The sequence below is a fragment of the Marmota monax genome, unplaced genomic scaffold (genome assembly GCF_021218885.2).
Source record: "Marmota monax isolate L192 unplaced genomic scaffold, Marmota_monax_Labrador192_F-V1.1 WCK01_AAM20220418_F8-fsc01230, whole genome shotgun sequence".
In the NCBI taxonomy this organism is placed as follows: Eukaryota; Metazoa; Chordata; class Mammalia; order Rodentia; family Sciuridae; genus Marmota; species Marmota monax.
This window is the reverse complement of record NW_026693667.1, coordinates 28822-56792: the sequence shown is the minus strand read 5'-3', so window position 1 is coordinate 56792 and position 27971 is coordinate 28822. Positions and strand designations below refer to the sequence as shown.

Below are 27971 nucleotides of genomic sequence, written 5' to 3'. Positions count from 1 at the left end.
ATAATGACTCTGCCTGTAGAGTTAATATTTTGCATGTGTATATTTCATCTGCTTTGAAAGGACTTTCCAAATGTTTCATTTAGTTTATTGAAAACTCTTCTACTTGGTACAGTTGATTGAATGTGATGGTAAACATATACTACTCTTTGTCTTCCAGTGAACTGTTTCATTATCCTTGATTGTAGATTACTGACAGAATATTATGATTACAGTAGAGTTGCAAATGTCCAAGTCCTAAATAATAGCTATAGGTAACCCCATGGGGGAAGATTCCTAATAATTTTCTAAGTTTTCTGTGTTAGTGGCAGGTTTCATGCATATACTCAGCTATTAAAACATTAGAGTTTCTTTCATTTCCTAATCATTAACAACTTTAGTTCTGATTGCCCATGGAGTTGCAAGCTGTTAAAATGATCGTTTGCCTCTTACTAATTTTGAAATCCAAAGCTGTTTCTTCCTTTGATGCAGTGCAGGTCATTATCAAGAACACACCATAACTCAAGAGCATACATTTGTAAAATAAATGGGGGTAAAGGAAGGATAATACTTTTAAATACTGAAAGTTCAGGTTTTAAAGAATTCAACACAGAGGGGTTTGTTTGTTTTCAATAGAAAGAATGTTTTTATAATTTAATATTTATAAATGATTTGTAAAGAGTGCAAAGAGGCAAGAAACTATAAGTTCTGTTTCATTGCTAAAAATTTAGTTGAAATTCAACCAGAATTAAATAATGTAGAATTATCATGTTAATAGAATATTTAAAAACTTAGAGAAAAATCATTTATACTGAACCTTTTAAAAACCCTGAACTTATCGTGCCCTATGTATAGTAAATGCTCAATAAATATTTGTTAAATTCATTAAAAGTATGTTAAGATTAACTGATGGCATGATAAAATGAAAAGTTATCTTAATCATTCATTCTCCATTTAAAGATATTTATCATGTATTTCAAATTTAGTTCATGGGGGAAATAGAAAACTGATGAATTTTTTTTTTTGAAAATTGGCTCTTCTCTAATGTTAATGGGTATATTTCTACAACATTGGTCTGAAGGACTCCTTACTGGGTCAAGAGGCTCCTATGGACTAGGACTGTGCATGCTGCCTAGAAAACATCTCAGAAGCATGTAATACCAGTTGCTAAGCCCCATTCTCAAAGATTTTATTAGGTAGGTCTTGAGTGAGCCTTGATATTTGAATTTTTGTATTTGAATTTTTTAGGTATTTTACATATTTAATTTATAGGTATAGGTATTTGTTTAGCCTATTGTTAATGTGGTTGTTTTTGACTCCTTGTTAAACTCCCTTCTCTTCTGGGAAGACCCAAACCTCTGAGATGACGGTAGGAGATAGAATGTTTTTCTTAAATATGGAATCAGGCAGATGAACATCCAGCCCCTTGCTGCCCAATGTTTCTGGTTTCTGGGGATTTCTTGCAAGCACTAATCCAGTGTCAAGCAATAAACTTTGAATGTGCCACTGTGTGATTCATTACTTAACAAAGAGGAAAAGCAAAAGTTAACATTACCTAGAAGCTCTTCCATACTTTCAGGCTCACACTAATGCAACCCCCTGCCCTTGCTGGTGCCATTCTTCGTAGAGCTTTTTGAACTCTGTCCCTGGAGTCTAGCATGAGTCACAATATAAGTTTCCGGTTTACAGCACTTCCACCAAGGAAATACCCATACAGTATTATCTGTGCCTGTCTTTCAATCTACTATTCATCTTTCTATCCTTATTCTTATGGTTATAATAAAAGCACTCATTTCCCAGCTCTGACTGTATTTTCTCTGTGTTTCCCTTCATCCCCACTATGTAAGAGCTTTTCTAAAGTACTGACCTATACATTTTCTCCTGGATTTGTCAGTTTATCTCCTTCTTTCCTTGTAAGCTGGCCTTGATGCATTTGCCATCTCCCACTTAATATAGTAGACCTCTAATTAGTGCTTCCCACTCAATCTTATTAAACATCATACATCAATTTTGATTCATTGTGATTTTGACTGCATATTAAAAATACAATATCTCCTACTCATAGACACTTACACTGTGTTTGATACAATGATAATGCTGTCTTCTTAAAGAAGAAGGTAATTTTGCTTGTAGGTTATAGGCTTGCTAAGCACTGTGTGCAGGTAGATTGTGGCATAGCATCTGTCCTCAGAAAACTTATTCTAAGAGGAGTATATGACATTTTTTCCCCACTTGTCCTTGGTTTCATGTCTTTAATACTAGGTGCTATATATGGCAAAGGAACATTATAAAGCACAGCTGGGCAGAGTATCATAATTACTTTATAAACTCACATTTAAACTTAGTAAGTTAAAGTCTATAGGAAATATTTTTTTTCCCTCTTCTCCGGCGTAAACGATTCAGATTCCTTTAACTACTTTGGTTAAACTCTGTGAATTCCAAACTCCACTAACTTAAATTAAGAAACATAAACAGTTTTCAGATATATTGTTAGTGATATAAAATTTCATAGTTGAAAAAAAGAGCTAAAATCAAATTTAAAAATAAATGAGAATAAGAAACTTCCCTAAATGAAATAAGAATGTAATCATTCAAGTCTGCTAGAACAGAATGATTAAGTAACTGCTTCCTTACACAAGTACACAAAGTACTTGGCTCACAAAGGGTTAGGGTTAGGGTTAGTATTAAGAAGAAAAAATGCAGAAAAAACATTAGATTTTTCATAAATGACACTTCTAACACATCTTCCATCGTCTTTGGTATGGTCCTGAATGGGGGGGGGGGGACTTTCCAGAAGATTTTTCTATTCAATAAAAGAGTAGGTTTAAATGTCTGGCATAACTTCTTTATGCAAATTTTAAAAAATACACAGTGAATCTCACCATTATGTATATCCACAAGAAATTACTTAAAAGAAATAACTATGGGTAAAATGACAGAAATATCAATAGAGGAAAGGGAGCAAATGGTGGGGAGAGAGAAAAGGAAGGAGAGGTACTGCATTCCTAAGTTAGAACAAGATATATTCCATGCTTGTGGAATTATGTCAAAATGGATTTTACTGTCATGTATAACTAAAAGAACCAATAAATAAAAGAGTATATTTTTATATTAGAAAGTACCAACTAATATTTTGTTGTTGAGGAGGTCATCCCTAAAGTTATAACCATAGAATGAGATGAGTTGTACCATTTTCACCCGGCTCATCTTTGACTTATCTTTGCTTTCCATAGTTGTTTGTAAGCTACTGTAACATAAAAAATAAATGTCAATATCACTATGAGAAACTTTGAAATTTTCATGAAAGTTTCATTTTTCTAAGTTATAATTGATAACATGAAAGTCTGAATCATTTCCTAAGTAGCCTGAGCATTATTTGTGCGATGCTTCACCAGATCCATTCATTTCATACCTGTTGTCAGAGTACAGACATCTCTAAGTATATAGTAATCACAAGTTAGGGGCACTGATATTTACAATAACTTCACACTATTGATGTAGTTGAATTTTGGTTTAAACAAGGGTTAAGTAGGTGGTGAGAATATCTAGTTCTTATGTTTATAAACACAGTTGAAAATAGCAATAAAGGAAGGACAAATATGATAATGGGAATGAAGCTATTTCTAGGTGATAAGTTTATTGTAGATTATTTAAAAATTCTTTTCTCTCATTTCTAAAATGAAGAAAAATACTTACAATCTGAGAAAAGAAGAAATTAGAGCTGCCGCTTACTTATTTTATGTACACTTGTCCTAGAAGACTTGCCTGAGATGTTTTATATATGATTTTTCTCTTCTAAAAAGTTTTTTTTTCTTTTTCTGCTTGCTGCTGATGTACATTTTTTTCTATTTTAGCAATATGAAAAGCACATAAGGTCATATAAATAAGATCTAAAGATAAATACACGCTGTAGCTGACTTTTTTCTTTTATTTTGGTAAACTAGGTTTGTAGATGTATTATTGCATGTATTTTGCTGCAAAAGGATGCACATAGTCTTTGTATTTGCAAATGTGGATAAGAGTCTAGAGAAATGAATGTGTTGAGATGCATATGAGATTTTAGGAAATATGAAAACAGTATGATGAGATTTATAGACTGATTATATTTATAAATACTAATAAGTTGAAAGCCACTCATCAACATTTTTTAGGTCCCAGTAGGCTCCTAGATCTTAGTTCAAATTCAAGTTCCAGTGTATTAAAAATGTTTCTAACTTGATCCATTGGCCTCTAAAAGTTTTCAAAATATGTACTAATACTAGAAGCCTGGACATCTGCTGTTGCCATCCATAGAAATACCTCATAATTCTTTCATTCTTATGTAAATTTCTGGATTTTCAAACATGGTTCCTTTTCCTGTTATTCTTTCCCCTTTGTTCTTTTCACTATTCGGGAAAAAATGCCTACATCCTAACTTTATGAAATTGTTAAGGGAAAAAAATTCCTACAACTATCATGAGACATTAAAGATAAATTACAACTGAATGCCTTGGAGTTCGAGATAGTACAAAAAAGTAAGGAATAATTGTTTTTTCCATCTAATATTTTTAGGTACAAGCCTATGCAGAAAGTGGATGGGGTTGCAGATGGTTTCACAGGAAGTGGTCAACAGACAGGCACATCTGTTGAGCAAACTGTAATTGCCCAAAGTCAACATCATCAACAGTTTTTAGGTATGTTAAGGTGTACTGCCTATTAGTTGCTCTTGGGATTTTGAAGAGAACAATAATTCTTTTCTCCCAGTACAATGTCCGTTACAGATGTTAATTACATAGAAAGATTGTTTTGGTGTTGAAACTATGTACATCATATAGTTCTAGTTCATCTCTACTTTCCCACTTGAACTTTATTTTTAAAAGTCTTGAGCAAAGTAGGACTTTGAAATGCATAATCCATTAAAGGCTATAAAAGTATTTTCCAGAATTTATATTAATTGTCTTATGTTATTAAAATTATGCTTTGTTTACTTGCAGTAGTTATTTCAAGGACCAAAAAGAATTCTCTTTTTCTGTGTACAAAGTTGTATTTGCAGACAGTATTAGATTAGAAGAAAATTGTATTAAACTTTAAAAAAGTAATTTATTCTTTTACATTGATCCTAGTACTTTCTATTTTTGTAATTTTTAGATAGTGTCTATGTTTCTTGTTATTGAAAGAATTAGGAAGTAGAACTACAACATTTTACATATTACTGCCATAGCCTAAGAGCAAAAGTAGCAGTTAAATTTAATGCAGAATTCTTCTGGAGATGAGCATGCACAGTGTTCATACAACATATCAACTTGCATAGATGCAGTCAGAGAGTGTGTGTGCCTATGTGTGTGTATATATGTATCCATATGCACTTTCCAACAAAGACAACTGGAAGAGATTCTCAAATTGGAATAATTACTGAAGTTGAAAATATGGCAGTATTTCCCAAATTAAAGTCCTCAGATATAGTCTTGTGGACCCTTGAGCTTTCAATTAATTTCAAATAATGTCAAAAAATAATGAAATCATGTCCTGAATTTTGCCTAAAAGCTAAAACTAAATACAGTTCTGCAGTTTTACTTGCCACATTTATATTTGAGTTTATGATAAAGCAAGCACCAAAGTGTATTTACGATAATTGTCCAGAGCTAATGAAAAAAAAAAAAACAACAAAAAGAACAGAAAGAGACTATGTAAATTATGCCTTCCTCTCAAGGGAAGGCTAAATCATGCCCCTATTCTCTTTGTGGAGGCAAGTTTCACAGTCATTTGAATGCAGAAGAATAATGGGCGAAGTACCAATCATGTAATATATGTTGGAATAGGCCTATCAAATGCAAAAAGTCCTGTACTGCAACAGCCGATCCCATGTTCATGTTACAAGAGGTAATTTAGTTATAGGACAATAGTATCATCCATTACATCAAATTAATGTTGTTAAATTTAACTTTATTTTTATGGTTTTCTTTGTATTTCATAACTCTCTTGGCTTCTGATTATATTATCTGAACATAATAAATTTAAGGCTACATTTATTTTTGTGCAGTTAAGTAGCATGATAATGAAAATAACTAAATTTGGTACCAGCAAGCTTGAAATATTTTCTTTTAATAGAGGCCTGGGCTGTAGGATTTCTGATATAACTGGAGTGAAAATTTGATTTCTAAAAATTCCTAAGTGTGTACCCTCTATTCTTATATTTTGTGCTGATCATGTTGTTAAGTTTTGCTTGCAAAATATTAATTTGAAAAGTCCTTGTTCTTTGGCCCTCTGACCTAATTTTTTTTTTCTTTTTAGTCTTCTGAAATTTTTCCTCATTAATCTGTAATTGACACTATCCACAGAAGCTTTTTTCTGTTATGTTGTCATGGTAACAGATGCATCTCGAGCACTTCCAGAGTTTGGAGAAGTTGAAATCTCTTCTCTGCCAGATGGTACTACCTTTGAGGATATCAAGTCACTGCAAAGTCTTTATCGAGAGCACTGTGAGGTAAGTCTTTTCAAACGTGGTATGAACATGCGCTAAGTTTTGCCAGAAAATTTGTTAAAGCAAAATAATCAAGCTTTTTCCTAGAGTACACATGAAGTTAGTACTAATTCTTTTGAGCATTTCTTTGAGCACTAATAAATTCATTTTTCTTCTTTCTTGTCTCAGAGTTGAGAGGTGAGGAATGCAGGAAAGTGAGAGTACATTTTATTCTCCATTTCTTAAGCCTATCCTAATCTGAATCCTTTGATGCAGCAATTCCACTTCTAGGTATTTATCCTACAAAAATACTTACATATGGGTGACAAGACAAGTGTACAGGGAATTTGCTGCATTATTCTTTTTAATTTAAAAGGTTGGCTATATTTAATACGGAACTAGATAAAAATCTGGTACTGTACAGCCAGAGAACAGACAACTCTAAATATACTAAAATGGAACAAGTGCCAGGATTTAATGTTAAAGGAAAAATCATAGTGTAAAACTATATGTAGCATATTTTCTTTTAAGTTCTTTCTCCAGAAAGAACAAGAGAATGTTAATAGTGATTGTCTTTATAAAGGAAACCAAGTGACTGGGAATCAGAAGACTGATTTTTTTAGTGTGTCCTTTATCCTTTTGAATTTTACACCATGGTGTATTTCTATTAAAAATGATTTCTAGAAATGTTCAATAAAGCACTTCAGGTTTTCCTTCGAGGGAGCATGAGGCTCTAATTTTGTTTCATTTTTTGTGGTCAATTAAGTTTCTCTTGGTGTTTTTTATCCCTGTTCCTATTGTCCTTCCCACATGATGTAGTCTAGAAGGTGAGCTCTCTGCATGCCAGCATATTAATAAATCTGCAGCTCACCTGGTAGGGAAGGCATCATGGATTACAGAGTTTTCTTAAGTGCTTCTTCTTTTGGAAGAGGATTCTATTTAGAATTTAAATAGCTGTATTCCAAGGATATTTGTTATTTGCTTAAAAGTTGAAGATTATCCGTTGAATATCTGGGATAGTCCTCCTGACTGCTGACAATGCAATGTGCAGTAAGAAGTTTCAGCTTATAACACTCACAGATTTTTTTTCCCACTCCAGAAATAAGAATTGCTTGGGTGAATCGAAGTATTCGTCAAGGATGCTAAGTTATTGACAACCAGGGTGAATTCTCTCCTTATTAGCAGAGTATGTGCCAGAAATGTTCTTCAGTATTCCCTACCAGTTCCCAACATTTCTTTGCATGATGAAAGCTACTTAGTGTCATTTACCTTTGACTGCTGTGCTTTCGCCAAGATGAGAAAATTTCTGGATTATCCTTATATACATGGGGAAAAATTCTTTCTACAGCTGTCATCAAATTCAATGAAAGTTTGTGTACAATTTTTTCTAAACAAGTTTTTGTTTCTCTGTGCTCAAATGAACCCTGCTTTAAGCAACCAGCCTGTAAAAATATAGTTTGAATTTTTAAAAAAAGTTTCTCATATTTATTCAGAATGTAAGTTTGAGCATAAATATACTGTAAGATTATTTACTTCCTAAAGAATTGCAGTATGATTATTCTAAGTAAGAGACTCCTCCAATAAGGTGAAAATATGTTTTGGATTATAAAGTTTTCATGAACATACCAATTGTCAGGAATAAATATACTCTGCATGAAGAGATAGGACATGTATAGTAATTAATCTGTGTGGGAAATGATGGCCCATAAAATAATCCCTATTCATTTCAAAGTCACAAGTGTCTGTGCCACTTTTCATGGGGTGGGTGTTGTACATAGAAAAGAAATACTCTAATTATTTTTTCCTCTCAGACTTTTACATTTTTGAAATACAGCTCCCTAAATCTCATGTCCAGTCCTGTAAATAATCCTTTGCCCTAAGGCAGTGTAATATGAATTATTTTAATTTATATCTTAAAGTGGGTGGACAAATAATAAAATGTTTTATTCATTTGTAAAACTGCCTCAAATGAGGTTGATGTTGATGTCCTTTTCAAAAGAGTTATTTGAGATTATTTAATTCAAGGATATATTGAATATAAGATGCATTGAACCCCTTTATTTACCTTACTTTATTGCACATTTCCTACAGTTTATATTTTTAAAGAAAGAGTAATAATCCTACTTTGCTTATTATTTGGAATTCTCATAATTTGTTTATCAAAGATTTTATAAATGTCACTAGTTTTGTTATATAAGGAGCAAGTACAATTTTCTACACAATTTGCTCCAGCTATATGTTTTTCTTTTAACATATACATAGATAGTGTTCTTACAACAGTCTCATAGTAGAGGTATGTAAAATATAATAGCTGCTTCACACTTAGAGATATCTCTTGGTATGCCTAAACTGCATTTTTGGAAAGCAACTATAATAATTTGCTTTTGGAGAAAGTTTTTATTTTTGTTTGGGCTAAGGGACATCTGTATGTCCTTTATTTTTAGGGCTTGTTTTAATTTTTACTAACTTTTTTTTTTTTTTGAGATGTGGTCTTGCTGTTTCCCAGAGTGGTCTTGAACTTGCAATTCTCCTTTCTCAGCCTGCTTAGTAATTGGGAATACAGACAAATGCTACCACTCCCTGCTCAAAGTTCAGTTTTATATTTTTGAATGTTGCTGAGGAATGTATTGACTTCATTTTCACTGTCCAACTAACTACTTGCAGCATTCCCTACTCATTCCCAAAAGAGTAACTCTAAACAGATTTTTTTTTTTTTTAAATATTTGAGTTAGCCTTAGGTTTTTAAGTCAGCTATTCTGTGTATCATGTATAGGGCTATCTCTACATAAATAGCACCATTCTATAATTATTAAATTATAGAATATAAATTATTGTTCTTTTTGCCCAAAATATTCAGACAGACTCTACTTGGCCAATTTTCTCTGCCTTCCGTGAATTTTGAAGATCTTGATGGGGCTCTTTTACGTATTCTGGTTCTCAATTTTTGATGACTCCACATTATACATACATATAAGTTACCTCTGTCTTTAAAGGCTCAAAATATTCACAGAATCGTGTGTCTTTTCATAAATAAGTGTCCTTTTGGCTTCATATCTAACAGCTAATTTATAAATTAATTGTAATGGTAGAGTGAGATTAAATCTGGTCATCATCATAGTTAATAGAAAAAGTAATATATTTTAGCATCATTTAATAAAAAGCACAAAGAAAATAAAGAAAAGGAAAATTCCTTGATGCATCTGGAAAATGGTTCTAAAAACTAAAATTAAGGAGAAAATGAAGGTGAGGACCCTTGGGATAAAAAGGGGTTAGTCTTAAAGCTGCTCTCTATAGGAAGTGTGCAGAGATGGGTTAGATTCTTTGATGTTAAAGGGAAGGCATTGTGTGACCAAAGGAGGGTGCTTCTTGTATCCTTTTCTACCCAGTTAGGTGCCATCCTCTGAAGGCCTGATGACTGTATACTTTGTTAAAGCCTCTCTCTGGCTAGGAACATCCTGGTCAGTGGCCTTAGAAGAGTTAATTCAACCCTAACTCCATTTTCCATAGAGAAGCACCTCTGCACTCTTGTGCCCCATTTGATGACCAGTGGTCACTTAGCCCAAAGAGGACAAATGTGAATTAATCACTTGCTATACTGTTCCTGGTCTGAGAATAGATAGAGGCAGAAGGAAGCAGCAGGAAAGGGAACAAAAGAAAAATAAGGAAGAAAATGGAGAAAAGAAAAACAAGCATAAAAATGGAGAAGAAAAGAAAGGTGAAAGCGAGGCTAGGATATGATGCCATTATAGAAGGAATACAAGTTATCCTGCTTAATTTTACAAGAGTTATTTTTCCTTTCATTTTCTAGTTAATCACTTTGTTTACTTCCATTGGTAAAATTTAGTTCAGTTTCACTATTTGTTAACTTATGAACCCAATGAGATATTTACCATATAAAGTCTCATTAGGCTCTTTCACCTACCCGGTAAGTAATATTGTGAGGTAATACTGATACCATTTTGTTTTATAGGCAATATTGGATGTTGTTGTGAATCTTCAATTTAGCTTGATAGAAAAATTGTGGCAAACATTCTGGCGCTATTCTCCCTCTACTCCAACTGATGGCACTACTATTACCGAATCAAGGTCAGAATCAATATGCTTTTCCAATTCATTTTCATGAGTGAGTAGGTGTTACAGCTAATGAATTAGAGATATGTATACCAGTTGTGAACCTTACTGATAAAATAAAGTGAATAGATTAATGTTTTGGCCATCCTAGAAATAAACCACAAACTGCTCTCTTGAGGTTTCAGTGTGTGTGTATATATATATTTATACACACACATATATAGCTCCCATTTTTATTGATATGGGGGACTACAGTAGAGCTATTTCATCCTCATGAAATTGCTATCATATCTGCCTTTCAGACCATCAGAAAATTTTAATGTGTATAGGCAGCTCTGGGGGAATATATATATATATATATATATATATATATATATATATATATATCCAGCCATATGGTACCAGTACAGTGGTGGTATAGTTCTAACCTCAGTAATATTTGATAAACTATTTTTAAAGTCCATTTTCTTTTTTATCCTCATTTGCCATCTATTCATTTGCTACATTTATTCACACCAGCAATCTGAGTGAAACAGAAAGTCGACTACCGAAAGCAAAGCTGATAACTCTGTGCAAACGTGAGTCTATTCTGAAATGGATGTGTAACTGTGACCATGGGATGTACCAGGCTTTGGTGGAGATTCTCATCCCAGATGTCCTTAGACCTATTCCTAGTAAGTTAAATGCAGACAACTACAGATGCTTTTGTTCTGATACATTCCACCCAGGAAGTTTGGGGAGGTGACATTGCAATCTGGAATGATCCTAATTTTTATTTAAATTTGTCAAATAGAAAACATGCAACAGAGAATATTGCATGAAAGCAGCCTAGAGCAAAACTGTAGTAAAAGGGGGAAAATGATCTGTTTTCCAATCTTTAACTTTCTTTTTGATTAAAAAAGTCAACCTAGAGATGTGCCAGCCCCTATAAATTAATTGTAAGAACACTCCCATTTCAGGCAACCATGAAAAATTATTTTACTCAAGGACAAGTTCCCCTTCATATAGCAAAAAATTGCTAAAATCTGTAATTGCAGATTAGTCCCTTCCATAGTTACCTTTGATGTGAAATGAATTTATCTTGGTCTTCAGTGAAGTTTAATTTCTTAAAAAAAGCATTTTCTTCGTCACCTACATCATGTTAAGAACTATAGACTTGGTTCCTATTAACAATAATGGTTAACTGGTATTTTAAGAGAAAAATCTATGTAACTACACATGCATTGTATTTCCACTATAAAGCAAGTAGGAATTACATAGATAGCTTAGATTACCTTTTTAAGTGATGGTGCTTTTTAAACTGCCTTGTTACAAACAAAGCTATTTTCTCCAATGATTAGTAAAAATGCTATTACAGATACTGATAGAAGCAGTTGAAACTATTTTTTGCCTGCATCAGTATAAGCATATAATGGTGATCCTTTACTTTTAAAGAAATGGTACAGTTTCCATTATTCCCTGACATTAATAAAGTAAAAGCATTCTTTTGGCTTGTGAAATTGGCAATTAAGTATGCACTTCAAGTACACTGTTCACAGATGATTTTTGTTAATTTTTTTAAGAAAGCATATAAATGTAGTAGAAGAAAAGGGAAAGATGTTATATGTTTATACTTCTCCCCCTAAATATGACAGACAACAAAAAGAGGTATGAATTCCCCACCACCTTAAAGTAGATGCTTAGATATATTTACATATAATATCAATGAACACCCTTATAAATTTATGAAGTAATAAGTGAAAACAGAAGAAATCCACTGACATTGTCCCCAATTTTTATAAATTGCCAGTGTGTTTCTTATTATCTGCACCAAGCTTCCTGACTAAAAAGTGATGAAAAGTGATATTGTCATGAAAAAATTTCACTATGTAAATTCTTTACTGGTTTATGCTCCAGAATCTGATTCCCTTGTTTCTCTCCTGCTCCCTGTGCTCTGGGTGATTATCTCTAGAGATGTTTAAGAGAAGCTGCATAGGGTAGCACATTAGCCTATAATATCTTACTGCTAATATACACTTTTCCTCATGAAATACAAGAAGACATGGTAGTGAGTGCTTTCTTTTTTGAGGCAAATCAACATCGATATTCATTAAATTGTTTTGAAATATTTTGTTTCTGTACTAGTATCATAAGACTTTGTGACCTTAACAGTGCTCTAATTTAAGTCATGTATCAATTTTAGTTGACTTTAAGTCTTAGAATTTTAAGTACACAATACAATTGTCCTTTGTCTTGCAAATTTTGATTTGAAAAACAGTTTATTCTGTATTTGGTCTCTACACTTAGCAGAAAACTGAATAACTTCTCTGAAATTATGAAATGTATTTCATGTACCATCCTACCAGATTTAATTCCCATTCTGCAATGAGGCTTAACAAAATTAAACTTCAAACACAATTTAAATATCTGTCTTCTAATTGTATGAATTTGAATACTAACCTTGAGTAGGTTGAGACAAGTTAGTTTTGGAATAAATTTTAAATTTCAAGCCATATATTCAATTTTGATCTTACAATTTTGATCTTACGTGAATCCCTATACAGCAAGCAAATTAATTTTATATTTAAAAAATTGTATTTTCCTGGCTACTAGTACTTCACTCTAGCATTTTCTGTCCAGATGGGATTTCTTTTATTAACCAAAAAAAAAAAAAAAAAGAAAAAAGTCTGCACATCACACTAATTTAAAGTCAGCTTGAAGCTACTGTATTCTAAAATACATTTATCTGAAAATGAAAAAAATAAGTATAAAATATTGTATAAGAACTCAACTGGCCACACTTAAATGTGCTATTGTGAATATAATTAAAGGCGACCTAGAATGTCATTTAGTACAAAAACAGTAAAACCTTAAAATTATTTAAAATACATGGGCTGGGGTTGTGTCTCAGAGGTAGAGAGCTCACCTGGCATGCATGATGCACTGGGTTTGATCCTCAGTATCACATAAAAATAAAATAAAGGTATTGTGTTCACCTACAACTAAAAAATAAAATTTAAAAACTTATTTAAAATACAGAGTATATCTTTTTATTTTATTATCTTCTTCACATAAAGTTTGTATAGATAAAACAAGGCCCATATAAATTTTTTAAAATAATATATATAGAGTCTCATATTTTTAGATTAAATAAATATTAAATATTAATAGTAGGAAACATGGAAAATGCAAATTGCCAAATTGAATCATGAACAAAATTTTACTGAGTTTCAAAAGGTTGTTAAGGTTTTTTCACTCTCTTTCATTTCCATTCATGCCTGCACTCCATGGTTCTAGTACATAACACAACAGAAAGATATTTTTCTTTCTTTTTTCGCTAATGTGGGAAACTTTTGAGATTTCAAAAGATCAGTTCTCAAGAAATTTCTGATTCAGAGTTTCCAATTCTCATGGTTAAAAGTCCACACTTCTTGAGTGTTTTCCTAATCAAAATTTAGGTCATTTCAGTCTCTTCTGTCATTTGACCATTAAATAGATCTTTTTAAAATACTTAGTTTTTTTTGGTTTTTTTTTTTATTGGAATAGAAAACTTTATATCCTTTGCAAATAATTTAAGTGAGTCAAAATATTTTTAAAATCTATTTTTACAAAGGTAATAGAGAGGTATGTCAGACTCACTAGAGCACAGAAAGAAAAATCAAATAATTTAATCCTATCATTGATGTTATATTCTTGGGAGCAGTTGGCCAAAAATGTAACTTTTTAATTTCTAATAGTAGACTATAATATTTTATTATCTACCATATAGTAGGAAACATGCAGAAATTAATTTTATGTTCTGAGTTCTTGAAGCATTTATTCATTAAATAACCCCTCATTTGTCTTTTTGCGTATGCAAAATTTTATAAATTAAATTCATTTTCATTAAATTTATTTGTAAAATTACAAAATTTATTTATAATCATTAAATTGTGAATAAAGATACTAGATAATGTTACCTATTATCTATATAAACAATTCTACTTTCACATTTTATAAGACATGAAAGAGAATCATTATCATAGAAACTATCATATGCAAAGTTGCTGTTCCAGTTAAGATTAGCCAATCTGGGGATTAACTAATCAAACTGCATTCCAGCAAATTCTAATTTCTATATATCCATTTTCATTTTACATTTAATACTTCATGTGTAAATTCTGTTCAAATTTTTAAGGTATATTTATAATTTTGTAACTGGCACAACTGGTTTATTGTACATTTGGGTTGTTTCTACCTCTTGGTTATTTATAAATACTGTTGCTAAGAATATGTTATATAAGTATCTGAGCTTCTGATTCAATGATTTGGGGTATATAAATCCATGGATGAGGTTGTTGAGTCATATGGCAGTTCTGTTTTACTTATTGAAAAACTCTTTTCTACAGTAGCTGCATCCTTTATTATTCTCACTAGCAATGTAGAAGGGACTCAGTTTCTCCACATTTTCACCAACATTTGTTTTGTTCCTATTTCATGACTAATATAGCAGGAAGGCATCAATCAAAAGCATTAATATAATAAATATTTGAAGAAATTACCAAAAACTTACCTTCTTCATTTCTTTGTTCAAATGTTACCTTCTCTGTAAGGTCTTCTTAATCACCCTACTTAATACTGCAATTTCTCTACCCCATCATCTATCTTCTCTATCCTTCTTATTTCTCTCTTTAGCATTTATAACCATCTATATATACTATATGTCTATTCATTTTGTTTCTCATCCCCAAAATATTTGAATGTTAGCTTCTCAGGTGAGAGGCCTGATCAGTTTTGTTCACTGACAAATCTTCCACGGCAGCTCACTTCTTAGCCCATATTGTAATGTACCAGTATTTGCCTAAATTAATATAAAAAGTGAAATAAGCAGATAACTTAAATTTCTGTTACAGAAATTGAAAGGCGCCCCTTGGGTCTAGAAAAAAGTTAAAATGACATCGTAACTGATAATAAACTCGGTATCTTATGAGATGGTACGTGATAAAAATACACTGATTAAAGAGGGTTGGATGGGTATAGATTTATAACATATTTCATTTGGTTGCCTGTTTACTATTCCACATGTTCCCATGTTCTATTATTAGTGTTATAGTAGCTACTGAATGTATATTTCTTTTAAAACTTGATTAATCCTTCACTTTTATTTTGATATAGTTTGGCATTTTTTTTTTTATTTATTTGTAACATCTTTTATATGTGAAGAATGTTTTTCCTTTGGCCTTATGACAAGTGTTTTTTAGTCTAGATTTTTCTTTTCATAGAATTTGGCATTTTGTATGTGGTCAAATTGATTTCTTTCTCTATAACTTCTGCTGTTTGCAGCATGCTGTGCCTATCCTAGGTTGCTATAAATATTAATTCCTTCTAAAAATTTTACAATAAAATTTTAAAAGGGCTATATGGATTTATGAATGAGTTTTATATAAAAATAAAGGTTTACCAAAATAAATTCTCTAGTAGACATCAAAGCAGATAACCCTATATTTCCATTGTTCAACCTTAATTGAAATATCTCAAATGCAACAACACATCTGATTATTGCAGACTTCTTTGTCCTACAGAAATTTTTTCAGTTTCCTAAATTATTATTATTATTTAAATCAACTGCCTTGGTACAACCCTGGAACTCAAGTTGTGATGTTGCACTTTTAACATCCCTGTGAGCATAGTGAAATTAAGCAGCAAAGGAGAAACATGAAAGGTCTGAGGTATTCAACATAGTCCACTAAAAAGCAAAGTTCCCTTTGGATTGGGCAAAGGGGTGGGGTGGGGGGCCATAGGGAAGGGACATGTGGGTAGCAAAGGTGGTTGAATGAGAACATCATTACACTAGGTACATGTATAATTTCACAACTAAGGCAACTCTACACTATGTACAAGCAGAGAAATGAAAAGTTGTGCTCCATTTGTGTAAATGAAATAAAATGCATTCTGCTGTCATGTAGAACTAATTAGAAAAAAAAAATTAAAGTTATTATTAAAAAAATGAAAAAAGAAAAAAAGCAAAATTCCAATAACACCCCTGTGTTTTTCCTATTGTAAGCAGCATTAGGAAATTCTGCCACAACTAAAATTGAAGGTACTTGATTTAATAAACTATTCCCCAAAACTTATGAAACAAAGAAATTAGTTTTCTTAAACACTAAATAAAACCCAAGCAAATATAAAATTTCAGATAGATAGGTGAAATGCATATATAGAGAGTGAGGTTACAAAATATCACTTGAAAAGGTCAGAAGAGACCTAAAGTCAGCCAAAAGCTACTGCTCACTAGAAGACTCTGTATTTGATGAAATATCCAAAATTCATTAATTCACACCACTTAATATGTTTTGAACAAAAGAAAGCAAATAAACCCAGTGGAAGTAATAAAATTGCCTTGCTATAATGATCACTATTTTTTTTTTTAAAAATGGCAAATTTATAGTTAAATGGGTTTTGCTTAATGGAAAAATATCCATTGTGGATTTCCTTCTATCAGAAAAGGACCTTGAGTCTCTGACTAAATTTAAAACTCTATTGTATAATCTTCTGCCTTTAAGAAACTTATAAACAATTTGAAAAGATTAAATATTTGCAAATAAACAAAAATCTAACCAAATTCCCAAGCCCATAGCAGGTATGCTAAGAAGTTAAGAAACTCATTTTAAGTGACCCATCAAGTTAAGGATCACTTTAACTCTCCACTGCTTTCACAGAGAAGATTGCAGGGCCTCAGGCATGTTAAGCCAGAGCTCTTCCACCCAGCCCTAAATCTAACTTTAGAAGAAAGGAGTTTAAGTAGGGTGGAAAACATGTTCTCAGTTGAATAAAAGGATGAGAACCTCAGGCAAGGTGGTATGCCACTATAATCCTAGCTATCAGAGACTGAAGCAGGAGGATCTCAAATTCAAGGTCAGCCTGGACAACTTAGGAGACCCTCTCTGAAAGCAAAAAATAAAAAGGAATAGGGATGTAGCTCAGTAGTAGAATGCTTGTCTAGCATGCAGGACCCCCGATTCAATTACCACCACCACAACAAAAAGGTAAGAACCAAATTTTAGACAAAATAAATGACAAGGCATAATTCAGGAAACCATACAAGCTATGAAGAGCAATGATCATTTATTGAGCACACATGTGTCAGGCAGTGTTTTTTTTTGCCTACAGTATATAATGTGATCTTCAAAACAATTAAGTTTTATTTTATTAATCTTACTTCATGGAGTTTAAGTAATCTGCTCAAGGTTAAACTACTAGGAAGTAGCAGAGCTGAAATTCAAATTCAGGTGTTGTTCATTTCAGAGTTTAGCCTCTTAACTAATACACAATACCATAAACCATGCTTGTCAGGAAAGGGAAGTTAAGGAGTAGAATGATAAAAGTTTGAAAATGGACATGAGACCATAACCTTCCAAACAGCAAAGTCAAGTCGTTTTATGGCACATCATGGCACTGAATATTTCTTAAACAATTCTGAAAAATAGGCCATGAAGAATTCTGAGAGTCTGATCCAGTGAAACAAGACTCTTGACCTATTTGTAAAAATCTAAAGAACCTCTTTTATGAAGGATTCTATTAAGCCATATTTTTTTAAAGTTTAAGCAAAAATTACTCAAATTTGTAAATTCATATAGTAAGAACACATTCCCTATTTGAGATTTTTCCTTTTTATGTCCAAAATAAATAACAATTTAGTATTTATTCTAACAATTTAATCTCTAAATCCAAACCTCAATTTAAGACTTTAAAGTATTTTAACACTTTCTGGTCATGTGAATTATGTTTTCAATACATGCATTTTCTGATCTATTTTATGGGCCAGCACACTTATCAGCAAATCAGAAATACAGTTAAATCAAAAAGTAAGTTACTTAGATCCCTTCCCCCTTAAAAAAAATAAAAAAAAAAAAGTTTTTCTTCACAAACCAAAAGCAAAAGCAATGTAATAGAGTATATACTGTCTACTAATGTATATCAAATAACATTACAATTTAATAAAACTATAAATAAGAAAGTTTTAGGCAAAAATGCCTAATGTTATTCCTCTAGCTTTATTGTTCTCCAAGGTCGTTTGGGCTATTCAGAGCCCTGTGATATTCCAAAAGAATTTTAAGATTTGTTTTTATGTTTCTACCCAAAACAACAATAATAACAACAACAGAACATGACATTGGGATTTTCATAGTAATTGCATTAAATCTGTGAATTGCTTTGGATATATTTGATAACAATGTTGTCCTCCAATTCTTCAACAATAATATTTCCTTTTAATATGTTTCCTTTAATTTCTTTTAGCACTGTTTTATAATTTTCATTATGTAAGTCTTTAACTTCATTGATTACTTCCTAAAAATGTTTTATTATTTATGATGCTATTGTAAATGGAATTATTTTCTTAATTTTGTTTTCTGATTGTTCATTGTTATTTTGTAGAAATACAACTGATTTTTTAATGAGTTGACTTTGTATTTTTCTACTTGGTGAATCAATGATTAGTTTTAACAATTTTTTGTGGGGTATATTAGGTTTTTCTACATACAAGATCATGTTACCTATAAACAGAGATAATTTTACTTCTTTCTTTCCAATTTAGACTTCTTTATTTCTTTTTCTTGCCTAATTGCTCTGGCTAGTACTTACAATACCAGCTTGAATAGAAGTGGTAAGAGTAGGCATCCTCATTTTGATCTGGATCTTAGAGAAAAAGCTATCTAATTTTCACTATTGAGTAATATGTTCACTGTGGGTTTTTCATATTAGTTTTATTATGTTGAGATAGTATGCATCTGTTCATGGTTTGTTAAGTAATTATCATGAAAGAGTTTAAAATTCTGTTATTGTATTATGTGTATTAAATTGATTAATTTTTGTAAGTTGAACTGCTCTTGTATTCCAAGAGTAAATATCACTTATCAGTTAGACATGATGTATACTCTTGTTAATATGCGCTGAATTTGGTTTGTCTGCATTTTGTCAAGGAGTTTTGCATGAATGTTATGGGGGAAATTGGTCTGTAATTTTCTGGTAGTATCTTAGTCCAGCATTGATATCAGGATAATGTTGACCTTATAGAATAAGAAGTTTTTCTGTCTCTTCAACTTTTTGGAAAAGTTGGTATAATTGGTGTTAGTTCTGCAAGAATTTGGTAGAACTCTCCAATTAAACCATCAGGTCCAAGACTTTTCTGTGTTGGAAGTTGTTTGATTGCTAATTAAATCTCCTTAGTAGTTACAAATCTACTTGGGTTTTCTTTTCTTTTCTTCCTTTCCACCTTTTTATTGGTGCAATATAGTTGTACATAATGATTTGTTGCTACATATTTGCCTATGCACACAATTTAACAATATAATTGGGCCAATGTCACTTCCCAGAAATTCAATAGTCTACTTATATTTTCTATTTCTAAATGATTTAATCTTGGTAAGATTTTTTTTTTTTTTATGTTTTTAGGAATTTCTCCATTTCAGTAGTTTATCCATTTGCTGGAACACAATTGTGCATAGAACTTTCTGTAATTCTTATATTTGGTAGAATCCATAATAATAACTGATTTGAGTGACTTGATGAATAATCCTCCTCCTTGTCCTCTTCTTCCTCTTACTCTTTTTGTTTTTCTCGTTAGATTAAGATTTGTCTATTTTATTTATTGTTCTCTTCAAAGAAACAACTTTTGGTTTCATTTTCTCTATTCTCTATTTAATTGATCTCTATTCTAATCTTCAATATTTTATTCATTTTATTAGCTTTAGGTTAGTTTATTCTTCTTTTCAAGTACCTTAAGTTAGTCGTTGACTTGAGATCATTATTTCTTTTTGATGTGTTTATAACTATAAACTGATTTTGCTGTGTATCATATGTTTTGGTATGTTATGTTTTATTTTCATTTTTCATTAAGTTTTTCCTAATTTATATTTTTATTTATTCTTTGATCCATTGGTAGTGGATTATGTTGTTTAATTTCTACAAATTTATAAAATTTTACAATTTTACATCTGTTCCTGATTTCTAACTTCATCCCATTGTGGTCACAGAGGTGCTTTATATATCTTTTAAAAATCCATTGAAACTTAACATGCGGTCTCTCCTGGAAAATATCTCTTGTGCACTTGACCAGAGTGTGAATGCTGTTGGTAGCTACACTGTTATATACATATCTGTTAAATCTGTTTGGTTTGTTTGGTTTAAATTCTCTATTTTTTAATTATCTTCTTATTGTCCTATCCTTTTTTGAGAGTAGAAAGAGAAGTCTCCCACTTTCGTAGTATAACTGTATATTATTCCCTTTAATTTTGTTGTGTTTGCTTCCTATATTTCAGAAGTTATATACTATAACTTTCATTTTCATTTTCATTATACATAATGATTTTCTATTTCTCTTATATATAACTAATTTTTATATGTGCTATCTGAGTGGTAAAATAAAAGGCCATTTTCTTAATATATTTCAATATTTAAAAAAAAACAAATAATTTTATAAAAATTCAAACTAGCCTGTAGCACTGGAAAAAGATAGTATGTACTTTACAACCATACTTTCTTACCAAAAGGTCTATTCATTATTTTGTACAATGAGTTCTTTGTCTTTATTCACATCCTCCTAATTTTATGTATGTTTAGGAGTACCAGCAAGGCTATAGCCTGGTTCTAATTCTATGGTTTTCCTATATTCCATTTTCCCAATCATCTTTCTACTACTCGATCCTCAGAGCATATCTAGTCATTAATCCAAATAAAATATCAAATCTACAAAGACTTTTTTCTCAATAAAGGAAGAGTTGAATGATGATATACTCTCTTTGTCATAAGCATAGTTACTAAAGACATCAAGTTGATATATTCAGGTATTGCAGCATGGAAAGGCAATTTTTAAAAATTCCTAATTCAAGTTATTTAAAGACATCATCCCCAAAATATCCTACCTGAGTTACAAATTTCTAAACACATTGTACTTTAAGTCTGAAGGAAGCATATTTGAAACTGATATGTTTATAATAGTTATAATATAGGTTTATATTAGTTATACTATAGGTTTATGATAGTTATAATAGTACATTATAGTTTGTTTCCCTAGAATGAAACATAAAAAGAAAATATCACTGGAATTATACCTGTTAGAGATTAGGCTGTTTAGAAACAGATGCGAAAATGGAGTATGGTATGCCAGATATTGATTAGGAATCCATATGTGTGGAAGTGAGAAAAAGAAATCAAGATTGGCCAAAGATAAGTCAAACTGAGGTTCAGGCCTCCAAAGCCTTGGGCAAACTCATGGGAAACTCTGAAGTGTATACGGATAAGTGTTCTAGGGCAACTTACTGACTGGGACTTTATATCCTTGGTGCACTCAGTCATTAGATTTAAACTGTCCCCAGAAGAGTTTATTCTTATGTGATGGATGCAGCTTTTGCAGTTGAAACAATTTAGATAGGATTCAAAGGATGCTGATAGCATTCCCAGAAGTTGGGCAATAGCTCGTTCCTTAAATAACAATCTGATTAGTGCTTCTCCATGTCCACCACAGCATGCCATGCAAAACCATATCTCTTCTACACAGTATTCACAAGTATTCCCGTTGGTTACTGACCCTGGAAGTCCATCTAGGCTATGGGATGGAGACTTTCATTTGACTCCAATTCTCTAGTGAGTCACACAGGTCAAATGATTGTCATGGATGTGCTAGAGTAAAAAAGTAAATAAAAATGGCAGGGCTTTGTATAATATAGTACCATTTATAAAGTGTCATTCACATACATTAGCACTTTGACTCTAATGACAAATTTAAATTCTTTTATTATCTATTTTGAAAAGTGGGAAACTAGAAGGTCAAGGTCAAGTGATTTGCTGTGTTTGAACACAGATAATTAGAAGCTGGGCTGTGATCCTCTGACTCCCAATCCCATCATTATAGAGAAAATGTATCATGGCAGAAAGACCATGTTATTTGGATTCAGACAATACTGGTTCAATCCCAGAATTTCCATATTTTAGCTGAGTGAACTTGGGCAACTTTGCTTAAACTCTGTGAGGCTCAATTCCTCATACATAAAGTAATAATTAACTCTCTGCTCCTTAGAGTCATTATATGTATTAATTTACACTAAGTGCAGAAAGGTGTTTAAACAATTGAAGTTATTTTTAATCCTTCTTGAAATTATATTTCATTTGTTTCTATGAACTGAGTACTAATCATCAGCAATACCACCAGAAAGGGCTCCCTCTTAAAGTTCTGAACTGGAATCATTTAGAAACAGGTGATAAAAACATAAATGTGTCTTTTGGTTCTAAATGTAGTTAAGTCACATGGTTAAATTAATATCTACTTTAAGCAATGGTACCACTGATTTTTAAAACTTCCCTAATACTGAAGGAGTCTTCAACAAGTTAATCTTTTGGCCATATATTTCTACTTATAGAGGTTTGATTTTCAACTTTGGTAGTGAATGAAATACATATAAGTTAACTTGTTATAAAACAATGTTGAATCCTATGGCACCAACAAGATTCCAAAAAAGAGAATGATTATTAAAGTGCAGAGCACCCTGAATACAAGTTTTGCCTTATGAAAGTATACATGATACATTAGAGAAGTAGCTGACTCTGTAGAACTGAAGCCTACTTCTTGATTTAGTAAATATAGGAATTCTAGAGTCAGCTGATTAAAAAGTCATGCAACCTTGAACAAGTTAGACATTCTCTCTTGGCCCCAGTGTCCTTTTTAAAATAAATATTTAGTAGTTGAGATTAGAATTTGTATAACCATATCCAGATTCAAAATTCTGAGGGTCTATAAATTCACTGAAAAATATACCTACAGTGGATGGAACAAGAAAAAAAAAATAACTTGGGTCAATCAGAAATTAATGAATCCCAGGAAGGCCCAGGTTCCTCTGCAACAACCCCTTCCACACAAAGCCTTTGACATTTGTAATTTTTTTTTTTTTTTTGCAAGACTACTGAATTATTATGTTTTAACCCACCCTTGGAGTGGCCTTCAGATACCTTCCATCAAACCTTGTCAGTATTTGAAGCAATAATAATACTGAGCCAGGTGGACCTGTTTTGGAACAGATTAAGCCTGTATATTGAACTACTAAGCTGCAAGAAATACCAAGGAGAGGAATATGTTAAATGATACAAAGGGAATCTGGTCAGTAAAATTCAAATAAGAAACTGTGTGAAGATTTCTACACCAATTAAAAAAGGAGAGACAGGAAGAAAGCGATGGAGATGTAACAAAGAAGTCTTTTGATTAAAAGTATTTGAGAGACATATTTATGAACTGCAATTGGAAAAATTTTAATCTTGACTTGAATAAATGAAGTTTTAAAAATAAGCATTTATGGGACAATCATGGAAACCTGAGCAATGATTGGACATTTAATGATATTTAAAATATATCATTAATTTCTAAGTTGACATAATGTTATATTATGAAAAAGAATTATCTTTGGAGATCTCTGCTGAAATATTTATGGATTCCATATGATATCAGAGATTTGTTTCTGTGAAATCTTTGATGTCATATTGTTTAATCCATAAATATTTGGAGAAGAAAGGATAAAATATTAGTGAAAGGAAATTAAAACTGGACATTAGTAGATAATTTTTCAAGTTGAGCAATACTATATTTTGTTTGGATGTTTGAAATTTCCATCATTAAATTTAAAACACATGTGTGCATGCACACACACACACACACACACACACACAGATACTGCTTATGAATAGAAAGGAATCCTATTGATAAGTAAAGCATGAATTTAGAATTGTCTTTACTTAGAAATCTCTTGCTGACACTATGTGCTGAAGAGTAATTTCTATTAGCCACAAAATTCCCATGAAATTGAGATGACTTCACAACCTTCCATGGAAAACACCTAGAATGCTGCAGGAATCCCATGGTATAAGAACCAAATTTGAACTTAATTGCAGCAGGAGCTTTTGTAAAATCTTAATAATAACTTAAAAACTCATAATAATTCTGCTATGAATAAATTTGCACAAATTTCCCTTTAACTGTGTGGATCCAGGGTCTCCAGGTAGGGCACAGAAATTGTCAACCCTTTGTAGCATTTGTATACAGGACAGGACATTTTATATACATTAAAAAAGTAGGAAAGCTTTACATTTGAAAACCCTTCTGTTCTGATGAAGCAAGTGTACTGCACAGAGGAGACAAGTCACTGTCTTTACAGGGACAGTAAGTAATTCCTGTGGAGGGAGGAGAGAAAGGGAGAAATTACAGCCACAGTTAATTTTATTTTTATTTCATGTCCGTCTTTATACAAGGTCTTCAAATTATCTCATTGATAGCAGTAATCAAAGATAGAGAATGGAAATACATCATGCCAAGGCATGTGCTCATACACACATACACATACACATAATGCAGGAGTGACAGCTGATGGACCCTGATGGTTCTTTCCAGCCCAATTATGATTGATAGCATTCCATTACCTTTATGCTTATTTTAAAATCCTCTTGACACAGATTGATTAAAGGCATGGACCTCTATGAACCTATGAAAAATTTATGGATTTTGAAAGAGCTTTAACATGTACCATTTAAGCACAAATCATTTCCTGGCTGTCACTGTTTTTCCCACAATCTCTCTTATGTTGGTAATATATGTTTAATAATCAAAAACCGATGCTAGGGATTAAAGCATCAAGATGTTACAGAATAAAGCGACAACAACAACAAAAAAGAAATTAAATTTATATGATTTTAACTATTCTTTAATCTGCTTCTGGGCAACAAAAGTGATTTTTGTCAGCTGCTATGGCATTAAACTTTAATTTTCTTCCACCGGCACAGGATTATATAAAGGAGTATTGGATTGCACTCAGCATGGATTAGCGGAGCACTGTCTCTGCTGCCAAGGAGAAATGGATTTCCTTCTTTCTTTGATTTATATTTTTATTGCTGTTTTTCCCCTCCTTCTAATTCCCATTACCCTTCTGTTTGCCAGCTCTGAGATACCCTGTAGGAGCAGCAGCAAGGCAGGCAGAATTATTGGTTTATTGCATATAGTTATGTTCCAAGGCTTTTCAGTCATCTATGTCAGAGTCTCCAGCCATGGAGACTGCATGCCAATTTTAAACTATAAAATTAAAAAAATTAAGGTTAAAAAGTCACCTTTTGCTTGCTGAAAATCAGTAAAACCAGCTGGATTTGACCTCACATCTAATGTCCCAGCTGTATCTCACAACAGGTAGAAAAAACCTCAGTGGGGTAGATACAAAATAAAAATCCCAGAACTACCTTTTGCACACAAGAAGGTATGTATAGCAGGGTCCCTGAGATTCAGAATGGAGAAGAAGCCCTCTGGCTTTACCTTTTGGGTCTTTGGGATACCAGTTATCTCTGGAAACAAGAGCAAATAAACTCCCTCCAGTCAAGGCACACAGGGCCAATAGTTGGCCCTGTGTGTAAAGCCTAGAGGGGATGCTAAGGGCAGGGCTCCAAGACTGTGATGGAGAGACTGATTGAATGAAGCAGAGGACAGCTCACTAACAGTGGCAAGTAAACAAGAACAATGGTGTGCTCTGTTGGTCTGCAAAGAACTCTGGATTTCTGAAGAAGAAAATAAGCCTGCCAGACTTCAGTTTGAATTTTGGTTCTCACAGACTTCTTGAAAACAGTGTCATGAATTCCTGAGTTTCAGAAAAGTGGCTATTAGGGAGCCACTCCACAGCAGATGTTACTTAGCAATACTTGCAAGGAATCCAAGTGGCCAAATGAGGGTCTGACTCTACTTACAGTGAGTAGCTCCTGTCCTGGGGGACTGGAATTGATTCCCAAAGGAAGTACAGTGAGCTTGCCCATGCTAAAGAAACTTGTCTGTGATTAAGAGAACCATTGTAAAGATCGGAATAAAGATTAAGAAAGTCATTGGTAGGCCATTCAAACTGAAGATCACGACCTCATTAATGGAGTAGAGGTTTCCAGAGAATTGAAAGAGCAGGAAACATTGCTCATGAATTCATCCTCTTGTGTCTTTTCATATATTCAAAAGTTGGAACTATACAAGTGCAGTTAAGTGTGAACCATATCCATTCACCTTTCAGTACATCTATTTATGGAGTAAATAATGTACAATGTGTTTCTAGAATGGAGAGACACTTTTTACTGTCACTCATCCAATATTTCAGTGTATTTTCAAACCATATACAATATTATGCAATGAAAAGGGAAATATTAAGAAGCCTCATTCCAAAGTCATACAATATTTGGGTCAGATGTTCAGTTCATGTTTGTTCCATTCTCCTTCAGCATGACAATACTATATGACATGCCACAAACATGCAGTTAAAGACTCTTTTTAAATAGGCTATTTTGATTTTTTATTATAACAGCTTAAAGCAATTCTATGCCACCCCAAATCTCTAGCAAATTCCAAGCTATATTGAACAAACTTTTATTTTGAGATACTACTTGGAAAGACTAAATTTGGTTCCATTGTTCCTGTCTCTTCTAATGGAATTCTGGACAGTAAACTTTTTTTTTTTTTTTTTTTTTTTTTTTTTTTTTAATGCAAGTTCTCCTGTATGCAGTCTGCTTTGGAGACTAGGAATTACCCTGAAAACAACTCTAAGGTTTAACAAAAACCTACAATATCTCAGGGAAAAAAATAGATCACATGGGGGAAACAACTTTTGAAAAATATAAAAGTTAAAGAAAAATTTTCTCCACTAAATGTATTCCAGTGGAGTAGGTTCATCATGGCATTTATGTCTTATGCCTTAAGCAGAAATTAAAAATAAAATTTGTCTTCTCTCTTCTAAGTTCGTTTGATATATAGTGCTGTCATGTTCCATTTGTTTTCTTTAAAAAAACAAAATCATTCAACAAGACTTTCATAAGTTTAATTACTCTAAGATATAAATGACAAAAAAATTTTAAGTATTACTTCAGTACCTCACAATTTTTGTTGTATTAATGAGTTAAAACTTCTTAGGACCTCCTATAGTTTGCCTCTTTTGACTAAGCATCCAGCTACACTTGAATAAATTTATGTACATGAAGATCACATTAAAAGCACTGGGAACTTTATTCCTAAGTTTATAGTAAATTAATCAAATTCATTTCAATATGTAGCTTTTATCTAAAATGTATCCCCCCAAATGTAGTATGTGTGTTTTTTTTCCTTCTAACATCAAATATGTGCCTTTTTGTCATACCAATTCTATTTACCAAGTATCCAACAATTCAATTTTGACCTAACTTTCAGAGTTAACACAGACTCTACAGACTGTCTCTAGTTCAAACACCATTTGCAAATGGAGTAGTTAGTTATTCCCATTTCTTCCCAGCACATTAAAAATTCAGGAATTTCCATGACCTCCTCCTCACGTTTGATAATTTACTATAACCACTTACAGAAATCAGGAAAGTGTTTTACTTACAATTACCAGTTTATCATAAAGGAGTCTAGAGAAGAATAATCAATGGTGAGATATATATGGTAAAGGATTAGGAGAGGGACAATCTCAGAACAGTGAATTTGTAATTAATGTAAATA

The 27971-nt window shown here is 32.2% G+C and overlaps 1 protein-coding gene across 3 annotated transcripts in view; it reads left to right on the top strand.

Annotated features, from left to right (window-relative positions):
• The window catches only part of LOC124103342 (transcription factor RFX3), a 76545-nt gene that overhangs the window by 19764 nt on the left and 28810 nt on the right, over positions 1 to 27971 (top strand). Inside the window, exons 4-7 of one of the 3 annotated variants that reach the window (XM_058584186.1) lie at positions 4528 to 4649; positions 6327 to 6439; positions 10386 to 10501; positions 11006 to 11160. In XM_058584186.1, the coding sequence (XP_058440169.1) occupies positions 4528 to 4649; positions 6327 to 6439; positions 10386 to 10501; positions 11006 to 11160 (506 nt within the window). Of the gene's footprint in view, positions 1 to 4527; positions 4650 to 6326; positions 6440 to 10385; positions 10502 to 11005 lie in introns of all 3 variants that reach the window. The other 2 variants (XM_046459919.2, XM_058584187.1) reach the window with 2 other exon arrangements.